General features: G+C 34.9%; 2 protein-coding genes across 5 annotated transcripts; one reads left to right on the top strand and one right to left on the bottom strand.

Annotated features, from left to right (window-relative positions):
• The first annotated feature begins 209 nt into the window (after nt 1-209).
• On the top strand, nt 210-12411 carry LOC108333451 (uncharacterized). 3 transcript variants are annotated; one of them, XM_017568898.2, is made up of 15 exons: nt 212-875; nt 1482-1537; nt 1801-1859; nt 1961-2032; nt 2930-3010; nt 3863-3970; nt 4875-4937; nt 5606-5686; nt 6466-6531; nt 7007-7162; nt 8745-8825; nt 9010-9048; nt 10857-10939; nt 11078-11150; nt 12092-12411. In XM_017568898.2, the coding sequence occupies exons 1-15, from the start codon at nt 340-342 to the stop codon at nt 12269-12271; spliced, it is 1734 nt and encodes a 577-aa protein (XP_017424387.1). In that variant the 5' UTR covers nt 212-339; the 3' UTR covers nt 12272-12411. The 3 variants fall into 3 exon arrangements, 2 of the variants coding, with proteins under 2 accessions (XP_017424389.1, XP_017424387.1); XR_001832558.2 differs by lacking the exon at nt 12092-12411 and having other exon boundaries at nt 210-875; nt 8996-9048; XM_017568900.2 differs by lacking the exon at nt 8745-8825 and having other exon boundaries at nt 211-875.
• On the bottom strand, nt 12281-16355 carry LOC108333453 (ATP-dependent 6-phosphofructokinase 3-like). Of its 2 annotated transcripts, XM_017568902.2 has the most exons (13): nt 16184-16355; nt 15832-15997; nt 15457-15503; nt 15293-15332; nt 15148-15210; nt 14918-15055; nt 14562-14774; nt 14384-14452; nt 14137-14266; nt 13298-13563; nt 13125-13173; nt 12899-13053; nt 12281-12660 (listed from the first exon to the last, which is right to left on the bottom strand). In XM_017568902.2, the coding sequence occupies exons 2-13, from the start codon at nt 15910-15912 to the stop codon at nt 12514-12516; spliced, it is 1398 nt and encodes a 465-aa protein (XP_017424391.1). In that variant the 5' UTR covers nt 15913-15997; nt 16184-16355; the 3' UTR covers nt 12281-12513. The 2 variants fall into 2 exon arrangements, with proteins under 2 accessions (XP_017424391.1, XP_052727062.1); XM_052871102.1 differs by having other exon boundaries at nt 15832-16355.
• Between the last annotated feature and the right edge of the window lie 441 nt (nt 16356-16796).

Here is a 16796-nt window from a genome sequence, read left to right as displayed (position 1 = left end):
AAAAAATATATAATTAATTTAAAGAGTTTAGAAAAAAAATTAGAAAATTTTTGGTTGAACTCATTCTATTAACAACCATTAACATTTGGAAAATGAAAAAAAACAACTTATACTTAGTAATTTAAAATACTTTTATGAAAAAATTTCTTTAACACTCTCCTTAAAAATACATTAATTCGACATTTTTGTATCATCTAATGCGTAGACATCCTAGTAAACTCTTCCCGGCAATGCTACACTTGTTTTTGTAGCGAATTCTCCACTGTTCCCGCCTCGCATTAACCCCTCAAGGCAAATAAGGGTTTATGCAGCTGAGCATTTTGTTCTCGCTCGAATAGCATGACCAGGCTCCTTAGAACCATCCTCATCACACACAAGCTTCACCTTCACTACCCCAAATGCATTTTCCGACCTCTTCTTTCCCACTACTCTGCAACGGCGGATTCTTCCGAAGCTGACCTCACAGACAAACCAACAAACGAAACCGCCACCACCGGTTGGAGCAGGTATGGGAACATCTACGCCCACCCAGTTGTGCAGCAAAGCGATCACAGAGATGGAGATGAAAACCCTAGCGGTTTGAGGGGAAATGATGCAGCGGCGGTGAAGAAAAAGGGGAAGGTGAAAGCTCAGTGGGTGTGCTCTGATTGTGGGCACACGACGGGGAGATGGTGGGGGACATGCCCCGAGTGCGATGTAACTGGCACAATGCAAGAGTTTCACGAGAGCAAATTAACTGACAAATCCAGAGGGGGGTTAGCCATTACCGAGGACGCAGTGGGCTCGTGGCTCCCACGACGACCTGAAGAGCTGCGCCTCGTCAAATTGGAAGAGGTGAACCGTGGATTCAATCACGACAAATGGAGAATTCCTCTGTAAGTTATTTTCTTTTTCTTCAAAATTTGAAGTTTGTGTATTTGGACTCAGCTTGTTTTGGATCATGTGGTGATTGATGAGGATGATTTCCTCTATGTACTTCGATTTGAGTCACTTATCCATCTCCAACGTGTCCAATATTTTAGGATCTTATCTATACATCTAATCTATATATCAGTATTTTTATGATGACAAAAACTTATAATTTGCTATTTTTCAATATGCACATATCAAATATAGTATCCTATTATTTTCAAAACAAATGTATTGGCATATGTCGCATCCGATACGTGTCATCGTATCCGGTACGGATTGTATCCGTGCATCATAGCTCTCAAGTAACAGAGGGTTACTTTAAGGTTTTTTGGGGTAGCAGGACTGTTTGGAGAATGGTAGAAAAAAAGTAATGTGAGGGTTTACGAGCATATAGCAATGTACTGTTTCTATGAATGTTTTTCATCTTCATAAAGGAGTTAATTAGTAGGACAATTTTTTACCATGCCTTGATGTGTGTGTGAGGGGGAATTTGCCCTTCTAGACTTTTACAAAAGATGTGCCGTGGTTCTTTTCTCAAATTTATACTGTGCAGTTCGCATTAATTTCAGGTCTGGTTCCCTCGGAAATGAAATTTCTACAGTGCTTGGTGGAGGTCTTGTACCAGGTTCTATCCAATTTTTCTTCTAATGTTTGTTTGAATATGATGGATTTGCCTGTTCGAAGATATTGGTACATTTATTCACATGGCGTGTACACATTATTTTTTGCTTTCTTCCTCTAAAATCTCAATTGGATTTTCAAACGAATGCTTCCTCCAGTTGATTGTCTGATAATAATACCTTTTTCAATTCAAGTTTTCGTGATGATCCTGCAAGAAGTAAATTTGGTATTCCAGGGCTAACTTTATCTTTAACAATGGTTTGGAAGGTTCTTTAACTTTAGTCGGTGGTGATCCTGGTATCGGGAAAAGTACTCTGTTGTTACAGGTACAGATAAATTTGGATATAAAGTCTCATGAATCAACTTTCTATAACAATCTCGTCAACTGTCATTAATGCCTGGTTTATTTGTGATGTTGATTTGGAAGATTTCAGCAATGATAGCAAATGAACACAGTGATGATGAAACACCTCGAGTTGTATATGTGTCTGGTGAAGAGGTTTGCTTTCATTGAACCTGTTAACAGTTTTATTGTTAAATATGATTTTAATTCTTCTAAATATGCTCTTTTCATTTGTGAAATGTGTGAGTGTAGTCTCTATTTCCATAACCATAAGTAGATGTTTTTTTTTTGTGAAGGACAAAGTCCGCACCTAACACAATTAAGAAAAAAAGAGGGACTAAAACAAGGCAATCATTTTTTAAGGAACTAAAGCAACAATTTCTATATTTATAGGGACTGACATGGACTATTTATATATTTATCAATAAGATTATAAAATATGTGTATTTTAAATTTAATTGGAGTTTTTATAAACACGTTTTAGTTTTACAGACACATAACTCCAAAACACAGATAATTTGTCCAATCTCTTTTATACCAAATTAACAGGACAAATGGTTTATATTTATTGTATACTGTCAGAACATTTGCACATGTCTGTGATAACTTATGTATAACATAGAACTAGTTTAAAATATAAATACTGTTCTAATTTACTTTTTTGTATTGATATTTTAGATTGACGGTTCTGAACACGACCAATGCATAAGGGCCTAAGGAGAATTCCTTAAAATAAAAAATGTACTGATATTCTTACTGTCGTATCAAAAACTTGTTCAAGACTTAAAGAAGATGCCACGTAAAGATGTTGAAAATTTAAAATATTGGATATTGATACGAAATTAATCTATAGAAAATTATTGCCATGTCTTGTTTTAATACTGTTGACATTTAACTCCTGGCCTATAATTTTATTTTTTATTGTTTTTTAATTTTTAGATGGTTGATCCCTGATTGCACTGCTGTTGAAGATGGATAGTTCAATTTTTTATTATCTTTAGGTCCCTGACACTTTTATAATTTAATAAGCATTTCTTCTATGTTATGTGACAGAGCCTTAAGCAAATTTGTGCTAGAGCCGATCGCCTTGGGATTAAGTCCAATATCTATTTATATTCAAGTACTGATATTGAGGTACATTATCTTGAATTTTGCTGATTAGTTTTTCTTCCAGTATTTTATTCATACATGAGTTTTGATGTCCCAACACTGTCACGGAGTCAGTTTCCCGGAAGATGTTATTCTTAATTGGCCATAGTAGTACAGTGTGTAATGAAGCCTCAATAACAGTCCTCTTTTTTCGTTTGACTTCATAGTTATCGATAATGCACTTCTTCTGTCAAGAATAGCCATAGGCTGCTGCAAAGTTTTAATACCAGTGCATTTTTTTAATAGTGGCTGTAGCTCCAGTGAGACTAAAGTGATCGGAAACCTTTTTTTTTTGCCCTCAAAAGGGGGGACGGGGGCAAAATTATTCCCCCTCCTTTTAGAATGTTAAAAATATCCCTAATTGTACTTAGTTTCGCACTCACTTTCCGTATTGTGTGACACTAACACTTTTTGACTTGGACCAACGAGCACCCTCGTCATGCAGTATATCTGGTGATTACCTATTCTCCATTATTTCTCTACTATTCTGAATCACCTCTGTTTTAAACTTTGAACCCTCATCCTCTACTGTTTTCCGTGAGCAACACTCTATCACTTTTTATTGAATGTTTAAAATGACTTATATTGTTTTTTCCTTGTATGTTTGTGCTTAAAACCTGTGACCTCCGATTGTTAATTATGAATATGTTGTGAATTTTGAGCACTTCTTTAGCATTTATATGTATATGATTTAAATTACTTAATTATTTAATCTATGTACATATAAAGAGGCATTCCACTGTGTACTATAGCACTATTGCTTTTTTTTTTTTGGCTTTGACTGCTATTACTATCTACGATTGATAACTATGCTTTACTTTTGCCTTTTGGTGGTAGGACATATTGAGGAAAACTCATGGTCTATCCCCTTGTGCTCTGGTGGTTGATTCAATACAAACTGTTTACCTGAATACAGTAATAGGAAGTGCTGGAGGGATTACTCAGGTTTTGAATACACCAAACTTAACTACCTTCAAGAGACTTTACATTTTTCTTGGATGTTTTAACTATGTTAGGCGGAGTGCATTTAGGTTTGTTGTTTATTTCTCTTATGTGTACAGTAGGTTGTAGTTTTATTAGCTGTCTGCTGTTTCCGGCTCAGCAGGGTTAGCTAATGCCAGTTATATCTGTTTAACATTCACTGCATCCATACTGATCTCTGTTTTAGAGAATAACAACTTCAATATCAATTTTTAAACTATCAACCAACAAAGTTCAGCACATTTGGTAAGTTGGTAAATAGCTGGGTTCCTAAGACATGTCAAGGATTCAATTCCTAACCTTGTCTGTGGAGATGACTTTATTGGGAGGGGAAGAATCCACTTTTATGATCTATACATCCAAAAGAATTAGTGTCGGATTATCAGTTTTTCTCTCAAACTCTGATTCATAGAATTCTTTTATGTTGCACTATGCACATCCATTTATATTCTAGAGCAGTGCTAGGAAAGCACACCCGCTTATTGTTTAGAAATTTTTTACAACTACAAAATCAGGAGGGAGTATAATTAAATAAGACGTGGGACCCATAATTTTTGTGATTTCTAATAAATTGTAACTAATAGGAGAGTATGTGGACAAAATAGCTTCTTCCTAATGCTCTTTTATATTCTATTAAAATGTGTATCATGTGTTGTTTGGAATGTTTCTTTGGTATTTAATTAACTTTTGTCAATACCAAATCTCTCTTCATAGTATTTAATCATTGTCAAATCAAGGATTTTTTAAAAGGTCAAACTCATGATTGATTAATTCCGTTTAATTTTTTAATTTGTTTTTTGGTCATTGGGATGCATCGTATCCTGGTTCTGTGGTACATCAGATGTGACTTTTTCTTGGTGTGTAACAGGTGAAGGAATGTACGGCAGCTTTGATGCGATTTGCTAAAACAACTAACATCTCAGTTATTTTGGTGAGCACGTCTATCAATTTTTGTGAATTATATATAAATGGAAAATTGATCTATTAATGCAATATCTTTTTTGCATCATGTTTGGATAATTGTTCGAATTTTTGATGTACTAAGTAGTATTCCTTATATAAAATAATTTACGTCGGAGTAAATTTAGTAACAATAAATAGAAAATCAAACTTCGTAGGATAATGATAAGCTACTATACATGAATCCGCCTATTTGGTTTTCTCAGACCTTGATTACTTTAAGCCGTTTCCAGCACTATTGTTCCCTACAATATTAATGACTTAGAAACGGGTACATTACTTGCTTAATAGAGGAAATTAAGTAGAAAATAAAATTAAATACAAATCAGATTAATACACCCCTCAAATAGAAGATACTTTCCGATAATAGGACATACTTTTCAACAGTTTAATCCCTTTATTCAGCCAAGTCTGCAATTGACATATGTCGTTAGAGTAAAACTGGAAATTTTTACAGTTTTTGTGATCCCATCATGGTAAAAGTCACATGATTGTGCTGAAATGGCAGGTATTATGATTGATGTTGCTTGTGTGGATTTCATTTGTAATTTATCTGTGTGCATGTCTCTTATTGTGGCCTTTGAAGTGTTGCCATTTGTGATAAAAAAATTTACTTTTCTCTTTTGCTTTGTTTTTCAGATTGGACATGTGACCAAATCTGGAGAGATAGCAGGACCTCGCGTCTTAGAGCATATAGTTGATGTTGTTTTGTATATGGAAGTTGGTACCTCATTACACCATTTTTTTTTTTTGGATAGTCGTTACGTGGTAGAGCTGCCCATCATTATGGTTTCTATTTTTTGGCTTCATTATCGACTTTTTTGGAACATTACTGTAGTGTCTTGTCTGTAAAGCACTATATCCTGGCAGGGCAAAATATGAAAATTTTTCCGAGGGGTATGTATTTCGAGTTTTGCATTCTGCTAAATCAAAACAATTTTCTTAAAAGGGTTGGCGAACAGTCTCTTGCTGGCATCATGTGATCATTCATGCTCAAGACCAGACATTTGGAGTGTGGATAAATATGGGTGGCCCAATAACAGCCCTTCACACCTAGGATTTGTCTAGAATGGATTTAGGTGGTCTAATAATAGATTTAGGATAGGCTTTAATACTATCATATAATTTCTACACTAGGCATATGTTTGGTCAATGTAGGATCTCAATACACTCTCTCACTATCTGAAATTATGTTATTTGATTTATTTCACTGAAACTGGTTTATTTGTAAAAATGAGTTAAAAAGATATAGTGGAACAATATTTACATTGTCAATAAATTTTTTATTCCTTTCTGAAATTTATTATGGTCACAGCACACAATTCTTCTTATTCCCTTTCTCCTGAATCATTGTTATTTATTTTTACAATATTACATTTTAACTGATTGTGTAATTTTTTTAACAGTTTTTTTTCTGCGTATTGCATTTTAACATTTTAATTGAATCACCAGGTTTCATTTCAATTTTCTCCGTGCTAATTTTTCAAATTAATGCTTAGGGTGAGAAGCACTCTCCATATCGAATGCTGCGAGCTGTGAAAAATCGCTTTGGTTCCACTGATGAGGTATGCTATGACTATTTCCTATTATATTTAAGATGTCTTCCTTGGTTGTAACTATTTTGTTTCTACTATTATATTTAAGATGTCTTCCTATGACTCTTAATATATGAATATCATGAACAGTGTACTACTAGCATTGGTTTCTTGCTTTTTACTTCTGTTTTATTTCTGTCATTAGTATTTTTCTGTGATGCTTAATTTTGAGAATGAGTACCTGATCTGATATATCTGGCTGGAAGTTTAAATTATTGGAGTACCAAGGCATGTATATGAACTGCTGGGTGAAGGACTGAGACTATATATTATCCTAATGTGTTGACATTTTATCATTGCTTAATTTAGCTAAATTTAGAAGCTCCTTCTGTGTGTTATCATGTCAATTTCATAATGGCATTTGGTCATCTATCTTATATTACCTTCTATAATTAGAACGATGTGAGAAAATTGATGTTCTATCTGTGTTGATTTATATGATCAGCTTGCAGTTCTTGAGATGTCACAGTCAGGACTCCAGGTTGTTTCAAATGCCAGTGAAATGTTTCTCACTCAACAACACTCTGATTCAAATGTTTTAGCCGGACTTGCTATTGCGGTAATAATGGATGGTACAAGGACATTTTTAGTTGAAATTCAGGTAATTTTCCTATTATCGTTGAATCTAAGAATCCAAGTCTATTGTGTATTTTCTTCTATATCCTATATCTTGAGAAACGTCACCATTGTCCTTGTCATTGATTGTGGATATAAGTAATTGCAAGCAGTGATGCATAAAATGAGTTTGGCTTCATTATTATCTGATAAATGCAATCATAGCAGCTTCTAGATTTTAAATTGTGAATAGATACGTGGTGAAGAAATGATCCTTATTTATCATCTAGAGATTTTTTTGTCAGGCCATCTCGACTGCAAAGGGTCATTTTATGAGATCTTAATTTATTTTTTGTGGTTTCCATCATGCCACATCACTTTTAAGACTTTTTTACAACTTCTATTCCAGCATAGTAGTCTTATAAGATTCACATTCTAATTAATGCTTTATTTGGTTTTCGATAGAAATATATGTTTCCAAGACAGAAATATATTATTTTATTTTTACGACTCAAGGTCTTAAATTTTATGTTATGTCAGTATATTCCAATGCAGAAATCTTGTAAGACCAAAGTCTTGAACTTACGATCCTGAGTATGATGCCAACAACCAAGATTCCATAAGAAGTTGTGTCAAATCCTCAAAGCTCATCACATTAATCTATCGTGTTTCTCTGATAGAGATTAAGAATAGACCTTAATTTTCATCTCGACGGAAAGGGTGATTTTATGAGATCTTAATTTATTTTTTGTGGGTTCCATCATGCCACACCACTTTTAAGACCTTTCTACAACTTCTATTCCAGAATAAGAGTCTTATAAGATTCACATTCTAATTAATGCTTTATTTGGTTGTTGATAGAAATATATGTTTCCAAGACAGAAATATATTATTTTATTTTTACACTCAGGGTCTTAAATTTTTTATGTTATGTCAGTATATTCCAATGGAGAGATCTTATAAGACCAAAGTCTTAAACTTACTATCCTGAGTATGATGCCTGCAACAAAGATTCCATAAGAAGTTGTGTCAAATCCTCAAAGCTCGTCACATTATAGTTATCGTGTATCTGTGATAGAGATTAAGAATACACCTTAATTTTCATCATTGTGCATTCTTCTTATATGTGGTATTTATGCTCTAATATCCTTTTAGAAAATTATTTTATTGATTTTTGTTAAAAAGTTGACTTTATGTTTGACTCAATCCTACAAAATCGGTTTGTAAGGTGAGGTTTGCACTCACTTATATACTCTAAATTGGTCTTATCTCTAGTTGATGTGAAACTTCCCACACATATCCCTCATGCTGAGGTATATACATCTCGAGCGTGAGACTCGACATTAATAGGTTGTCCCATAATCCAACAAATATCAAATTACGTTGAGATATGCTTTAAACCTGACTCTGATACTATATTGAATATAGTGAAAAACTATGTATGAGATTAATTTCTTTTGTGTTGAAAATACACAAAGGGTACTTTATTTATAATAAAGAAAATATGAACTAAGTCTTAAAAATAAATAAATAATAATAACAAAGTAACTGAAGATAAAAGATAAAGATAAGATATTTATATATCTAATAATCTAATATATCTAATAATTTTCAATTTTATTCTACAGGCACTATGCCTCACACATAGCCCAGTTTCGAGTTCACAATCCAATGGGATCCATCTAAACAAAGCTAATATTATTAAATGTGTAAGCCACTCTTCTCGGTAATTCTTTAACAATATTTCATAACCTTCCCATGTGGTAATTCATTTGAATGAGAAAATGAATGAAAGGGATGCTTGTTGGTGATATTAGTTCTCTTTCTATAAATATAGCCTACCGCAATGAAATTTATTGTGTGTTGATTATTGCACTAGTCTGTGAACTGTAGGTACTTATTAAGCAAGCAGGTCTTCATCTCCAGGATAATGTAAGCTGATTTACAAATGTTATATCCTTTTGACTTTCTTGTCTTTCTATTTCTATGAAATGTTTATGACCAGGTTTCATGTGTTTTTTCTTCATGATATACCCATACATACCGATTTCAGCTTCTCTTGCATCAATGTTTATCTCTTTTATCTCTTTCAACAAATATGATAAAAATAAAAATGTGGGAATAAACAGATGTGCGAATGTAAGTATGGGGGAGCCAACAAACGTGAATCATTTTAGTGATTAGTATGTGGGCAATTGATGTGATGAGCTATTCCACATTTAGCAAACTATGCTCCTATAGATCGAATTTCTCCATTGGTACCAGTTTGTATGGCCTTGAGCTTGGTGTTGAATTGCACTTCAGTTAGCTCCTTAAAGTGAGGGGGACAAGTGTAGTTGGTATAAGCATCAAAGCATCTAAGCTCGTAAAGGTGGCCACAATATTAAGTGGCAGGTGTTGTTCCCTACAAGTCACAGTATTGAAGCTCAAAAGATGCGGTGTAAACTATTGTAGGTGCATGGGAGGAGTCTATGCACTTCAGCTAGACAGAATTCATCACAAAAATTAGGGACAACAATATTACACATTGAGATATATTCCCGATTCAGTTTATTATATTTCTGTTAGTAAAGTTGTTAGATGTATCAGGCTTTGGCCCATCTCTTTTTTATTTTCCTATTTATAAATACATAACCCTATGTGTTCCTTACCCATTAGCCTCTTTCTCTTTTATTTCAACAACCTAGACAGAATTCATCACAAAAATTAGGGACAGCAATATTACACAATGAGAGAGACACTTTTAAGGCTTTCTAATGAGGATTTCAAAGTCTAAAATGCTACGTAGTATATGGTATATATACAATGTTGCCAAAGGACTATTTCACACATTATGGGTAGATCCAGAATCAATATACAATGAGGTGAGCAATAGCAGTCGAGTAATCAAATCAACATTACTTAGCACTCTGAAAGGTAAGGTTCTGATGATGGCAGGTTTAACCAAACAACAGTAGAGTTTATGACCATGAATGAATCCTTCCACTTACTGTTACCGTCTCAGAAATTTTTGGAACTCAATTTGATTTAAATTTGGTGAGAAAAGGTTGGATGCCAATTTGCCTGATTGAAAACTGAATCTTGCGTAGAATATGTGGCTTGGATCAACTACAAGCTCATGATACCATATTAGAGAAGCAAAAAGAGATATCAGAAGGATGAGATAGTCAAACAGTGAGAGAGAAATTTGAGAATATGTCAGAATTGTATTATATCTCATGCACAGTGGTATTGTAGTTTATATAGCATATCTGTATGACTTATTGCTGAGCCAGCAGGTACACTGAATCATAACAGGAAGCTGTTAGTATACGATCCCCTATTACGAAGGTCTATGAAAGAAGTAATAAGAGAGAAAAGAAATACAGCTAATTGATTTATTTGGCTGAGAAATCTGTTACTAGTTATATAGTTGTGTGTAGGGGGAAGTTATGTATACATAAATGTGTTTTTGGGTCTGTGTGGGGGATAAGGAGAAATAACTGTGTTGTGGGAGGTTTCTGGGCCCTCAAAGTGCTAGTGGTTGTATTGTAAACTTACAATTGCAAGACTTATACATAATTCTCATTTTCCAATTGAGAATTCCTTTCTGTAAGAGTTTTCTGATCCAGTTTCTGTAAGAAGCCTCGTGGAAACTAATACTGCCACATATGAATGTTAAATGAAATTACAATACAAATAAAAGTTATAACTAGTAGATCTCTAATATGTATTTTCTCATCTTGCCGCTTCTTCAACAGGCTGTGTTTTTGAATGTTGTTGGTGGATTCCAAGTGACAGAGACTGCTGGAGATCTTGCAATAGCAGCTGCAATTTGCAGCAGGTTCGTGTTCTAATTTATTTTAAATGATGTTCGTTCTTGTTGGTCTGGCACTATTAGCATGAATGCTTTCTTTTTTTCCAGTACAATATTCTAGAAATTGGTATAATTTATTTATCTTTGTTGTCTTTTTTTTTTCAGTTTTTTGGAGTTCCCTATTCCAGAGGGGACTGCGTTCATTGGTGAAATTGGCCTTGGTGGAGAGCTTCGCATGGTAAGTAAGCACATTTAATGTTAAAGGTTTCTACTCACTACTACGATATTGAAAATCAATTTAGAGTTTTCAATAGCGTAGCAATGTGCTGATTATTGAAGGGTTTGTAGATGTTAAATTTGCTTTGCGTTTCAATCTATGGAAGTCTTTTTTTGGGAAAAATTTCCGATCTCTTGCCTGTGAGGTTTCATGTGTTTTGAATTAAGTGGCATTTTCAGTTTTCTACATGTTAGGAAAGTGGTGGAAAGGATTGTGTTGTCGAACTCTGTTGTGGAATGCAGATTTGAATTAACTGGTCGGTTTTTAGTTCTGATGAACAATGACATGATATGGCTAGGTCAAGCATTTTTCTGCCCTTTTTGTCCGCAGTATGTATATTTGAGGTTGTGATAGGACTATGGACCTAAATTTTTACTAATTACTATAGTTGGCCCAAAAAGGTAAATTGGGAGGGAACAACTTGTGTAAAGCATCTACAGAGTGAGATTCAGTTAGAGGAGAGAGAACACGCGTGTGCTTCGTTCTAGGTTGTCTTTATTAATGAATTCATGCTTGCTTAAAAAAGAGAAAACAATTGTGATCGGATATGTCTAGAAAGGGGAGTTTGCAATGGCAGCGGTGATGTTTCTTTCAGTCTTCAGCCTGTAGCTTTGGCCAAACGGTTTGCTTAGCCAGTAGTATCACTCTTGCAATTCTATTTCTGAGTGTTTCATTAATAATAAAATATTCCTTTGTTAGATGGGACTTGATTCCTGCCGGTTGATTGAGGTTTATTGAAACCATGCTAGAGTAAATTCTAGGGCATCCTTCCCATTTGAAACAACACTTTTTTGTTGTGTTTTCTAAGAAAAGCTCCTTATGTTCGTTAAGCCAAATTAAACGGATTACTTTTGTATTCCATCGATGTCTTAGCCTGGTGATTTCTTTATTTATTTATACAGGTTCCTAGAATTGATAAAAGGGTTAACACAGTGGCGAAGTTGGGTTACAGAATGTGTGTCGTACCAAAGCAAGCTGAAAAACTTCTAGAAACCGAAGGTCTGGAAGAAATGAAAGTTGTAGGTTGCAAGGATCTGAAAGAGGTTATTAACACCGTATTTAGTAGAGTAATAGTTAACTGATGCCAAAGGTGTTATGCAGATCTCACTTTCTTTTGATATCTAAGCTGAATTCAAAATTTTGTAAATGTAGATGCACACATTGTGGCTTAAATACCGCAAAAGATGTACTGATTTGGTTTTATCCGACCTCAGTTATCTAATTTGATATTACGCTAATTCAATTTGATCATTAATTGACATGGTCAGTACAATTTAAAGGCATTTTAACTTGGCGTGATATTTGTGCTCTGTATACGGCCTGTTTAGTATGCTATTTCTGGTTCAGTTATTTCCTCTCTCACTGCTGTGCTATCTTTTGGATTCAAGAAGCTAGGCTGATGGGTTGAAGATAGTAACCTTGCCCACATCCTATCAGTTATCACAACCCTCTTCTCTCCCTCGTTTATCAGCTGCACGTACAAAAACAGCATTCTGTAAGGTAAGCAAGTAATACAGGGCAAAAATAGCATATTTACAAAACCGAAAAAAGGTGTTCACAATATTTACAGACTCATTCCAGATAAAAGGAGAATTCAGGCAGGACCAGCAACCTAACTGCCGAGTTGTCTGTTCCTTGCGGCACGTATGAAAGGAACCAAGCAATTGGTACAGTAGCAAATAGATTTTATTAGAGTCGCAAGAACTTACATGAAATGGAATGTAACAATTTCTGCCATTGACTGGACCAACGGTGAAGCCTGTGTATCCTGCCATTGCACCATGAACTGCACTTTGGGCAAGGAGGGTGCAGAATACATTATCAGATGCATTACTTGGTATAGCACGGATCATGTAGGTAGGATCTGCGAGACAATTTTTTGTTAGTTACATGTTTGTTCTTAAGTAAATACACTGTTTAGAGAAGAGAGCTCACCAATGTACTTCAGATTAATAGGCATTTTTTGACATTTTGCAAAATGATCCTACAAAAAATAAATATTTAAATGTAAAACCAAAAATGGAAAATTAATCAAAGAAATGTTGAGTTTCCAGAGAATTCACAGTTGCATGCGTTGCGTAAGCAAGCCAAACTTGCATAACTTTTACCTTAATTTTCTGGGATAACCACAGACCAACATCTGGAAGTAATTGGTCTGCAGACGCCTCCTGCTTATTAACAATGGGCGGGTGGCCAGAAAGAAACTCCTGACCTGCTCCTTCAGCAATTACTATAACCATGTGCCCTTGCTCTTTCAGTCTTCTCTCAATGAACTCCAACAGTCCTCCTGGACCCTCCATATAAAATGGCGATTCTGGGATCAGGCAGCAGTCTACATCTCGGCTAGCAAGAGTTGCATACATGGCTATAAATCCTGCATGAAATCTCTATTTGGTGACTGCAACAACTAATTCAAGACACGGCGAGATATAAGTAAGAATGACAAGAGACTCTCGTGGTTTATGGTAAATAATCAATAATTCAACATGGCAGGTCCCTTGATGGAAACTCTTGGAAGGATGTTATGAGAAAAAAGAGTAAGTGCCTAGGTCAGCTTTCAATAGACGATTGGTAATGGTAATAACGCTTCAAGGTACGGGACAAAACATAGCATATTTACTTGTATTCCAAAAGACGTGCTAGAAATGAGAAAGGGTCAACATTTCAGAAACAATACGAGGAGATCAATAAATAACCCAAATGCATGTCAAATGATAAGAGACTAAAGACGATCAAATGTTGGCCAAATGATAAGAGACACTAAGCAATTTGCTGGAATGAAAATACTGGTGTAGCCACAGAAAGGAAAATAAAAGAAATTTTACATGGGTTTGTGGATTAAAATCAAGCATCATAGCTGCATACTAGTCAATTTTATGATCTTCCACACTTTAGTGATACCATTAAGCTAAAGTTGTATACTATCAAAGAAATGAACGAAACTTACCACTGTAACGCCCCATTAATTTTACAACACCAATACCATTCTCTGCGCTTTCTGCTTCCACATGAGCAGAACTGATAGCTCGCTGTGCCTCTTCGACAGCAGTGTCGAAGCCAATTGACTTATCAATAACCTAATTCAAATGCAGAATGACATTAAATAGGTGATTCCTTAAACAAAAATCCCTTTAAAATACCATAAAAGTATAGCAATTTTAACATGTACAATTTTACAGTTAAAATGACATTACTGGGATATCATTGTCAATAGTTTTTGGAATTCCAACTACTGCAACTTTCAAGCCACGCCTTCTAACTTCCTGCATGAATAACTAAATCTTATGACTACAAATTCAATCAGTGAAAAGTATTATACCCACAAAACTTTAAAGCATATGCAATCATCAAGTTATTTTGTCAATTAATTACCTCATAAATCATAGCTGCTTCATACTGAGTTCCATATCCTCCAAGTATATAAACCTGATTAATGCCCCTGTCCTCAATGCTATCAACAATCTTTGAGGTGTCATGGCCACCATATGATGTCCCAAGGATGGTTCCACCACGTTTGTGGATATCATTCACAACCTTTGGCGTTAAAGGAACTGTATTTCGAGAATAAAAACCTGGATATCCTCCCTACATATAACCAAACACAAGATTTACACTTTAGAAACTACTCAATACCTGTCAAAATTGCAAATAAAGCTCCTAATCTGGTGCAGTTATAATAAATACATACATATACATGAGTGATGTTACAATTCGTCCATAAGTGATACCTGTATTCCCAGAACTCTGTGCACCCCATACATATGATACAAGCCGCATACTATTTCTCTTATAACAGTATTTAGACCAGGACAAAGTCCACCGCAAGTGACAATACAAGCGTGCACTTCCTCTGAATCAAAATACACCTGCCAAACATTCAAATCACCGTTGTTTTCCCATGAATTACATTGGGGAAATCAAGGTCTTACTTTTGATATATAAAAAAAAAAGGTAAAACCTTCTGAGCTGGCCCAGCACGCCGAAAATGGGTCCCTCTCGGACTATTTTTGTGTACAATTATCTGGACAATGAAACCAGTTGTCAAACACTGCGACAATGATAGAAACAGAACTCCATCTACTAAAAGGTGAAAATTCAATAACCTGTTGCGCAATTGTATCATCCACATTCACATAATATTGCCTGCGGAATAAAAAATTATCCAACTCAGTCACCAATTGATTCTGGAACATTCCAACAGTGTCTACACAACACAGTAAACAACACCAGAAAGAATATTGAAAATGTCTACTACAGATTGGCTTACGCGACAACTGAATAGGAAGGATTGTCTTGTAACGGGTCTGGATATGTCTGCATGATTAAAAAAAGGAATCATATGCTAAAAATCAAACACAGAGTAAATAGTCCATAGCTTTGATCAGAAGTCACCAAATTTGTTGACTTTTATACTAATTATCTAAAAAATCATATCTAGTATGATCTCTATCTGATTCACAATATAATTTTTTTTCATGATGACTACATTAAAAATCATACCCAACAGATATTAATTGACAATATCAAAAACTGTTCACTGTCAGTGCTCAGAAGATAAAGTCATAATACAAACACGCCCACTCAAACCAGAAACCAAGTTCTTTTAGGTGGGGATGAATATAGGGAGAATTAAGAGCCTTACGGGTAGGTGAGGGATGTAATCAGATAGATGAGGAACATCTTCAAGTACGAACCCAGAAGCAGCTGTGGTGGAATCCTGCATGGTGTTGTCGGATTCTGTATGATAGTATAATACCTCAATTCGATTTGCAAGGTTTTCTTGGGACTCGGAGGTTTCTGCTACTGACCTGAAATCCTAGCAGAACATCAAACCAAATACTATGTATGTACCATAAAGCATAGGTAATGGCAGAACTACAGAACTAAAAAGCAAATAGTGATTGACGATAAAGTGTTTGATTTGGCAAGAAATATATAAAGTAAACAACTGGGTGGCATTTTCTACAGAGAAAACAAAAGAAATTGAAACCAACGACGGAGTTTCTGTTAGAAGCAACTTGAGTCTCCAGAGAAAAAGTCTTTGTCTGAGAGCCTGCGTGATGAGATCATACTCATACTATAGAGTTTTGATTTAATTTGTATTTAATTTTTTTGTTTAGGACCACCAATTTTGTCGTATCCTTTTTCTGGAAAAATGCTTCATACTGTTTGTCAAGTTATTCTCCAATTTGCATTAAGCACACCGACCAGAGAGTGTGATCACCTTTATTTGAGACGAAAGGGCACCACACAAATAATCATCGATCAATAATTTATGCAATAAGTAAACGTAACAAGTTTTGGCTGCTGATTTTTTAACCACAGATTAAGTCACCAGCTGTCATGCCTCTTCAATGAAAATTAAGATTATTTCATTTTCCCAAAGTTTTGTCGACTGCGTAGCCAATCGTAAAAGCATGGAGTCTGAGAAAAAAGTAGCTATAAGAGTCAAATGCAAAGATTGAATTTTTATATGGCTGATGTGTGCTAACTGAAAGAGTTCAATTTGGACCATCCTAGACGGTCCCCTTCTCACCTTTTGCATGCTTCATTTATTTACTTAGCTTTCTTCTTTCTCCCCTTTAGTCTTGTTTGTCCGAATCTGTA

The sequence above is a fragment of the Vigna angularis genome, chromosome 11 (assembly GCF_016808095.1).
Source record: "Vigna angularis cultivar LongXiaoDou No.4 chromosome 11, ASM1680809v1, whole genome shotgun sequence".
NCBI classification, from domain to species: Eukaryota; Viridiplantae; Streptophyta; class Magnoliopsida; order Fabales; family Fabaceae; genus Vigna; species Vigna angularis.
Note: the sequence above shows the minus strand (reverse complement) of the source record. Positions and strands in the feature narration are given on the sequence as shown.

Coding starts and splice junctions, on each gene's coding strand:
- LOC108333453 (XM_052871102.1), bottom strand. CDS start 15,912: ATGCAGGATTCCACCACAGCTGCTTCTGGGTTCGTACTTGAAGATGTT. Junction 14,453..14,561: donor AAGCAGCTATGATTTATGAG/GTAATTAATTGA, acceptor TTATTCATGCAG/GAAGTTAGAAGGCGTGGCTT. Junction 13,054..13,124: donor TATTAATCTGAAGTACATTG/GTGAGCTCTCTT, acceptor ATTGTCTCGCAG/ATCCTACCTACATGATCCGT.
- LOC108333451 (XM_017568898.2), top strand. CDS start 340: ATGACCAGGCTCCTTAGAACCATCCTCATCACACACAAGCTTCACCTT. Junction 4,938..5,605: donor CTAACATCTCAGTTATTTTG/GTGAGCACGTCT, acceptor TTTGTTTTTCAG/ATTGGACATGTGACCAAATC. Junction 6,532..7,006: donor GCTTTGGTTCCACTGATGAG/GTATGCTATGAC, acceptor TTATATGATCAG/CTTGCAGTTCTTGAGATGTC.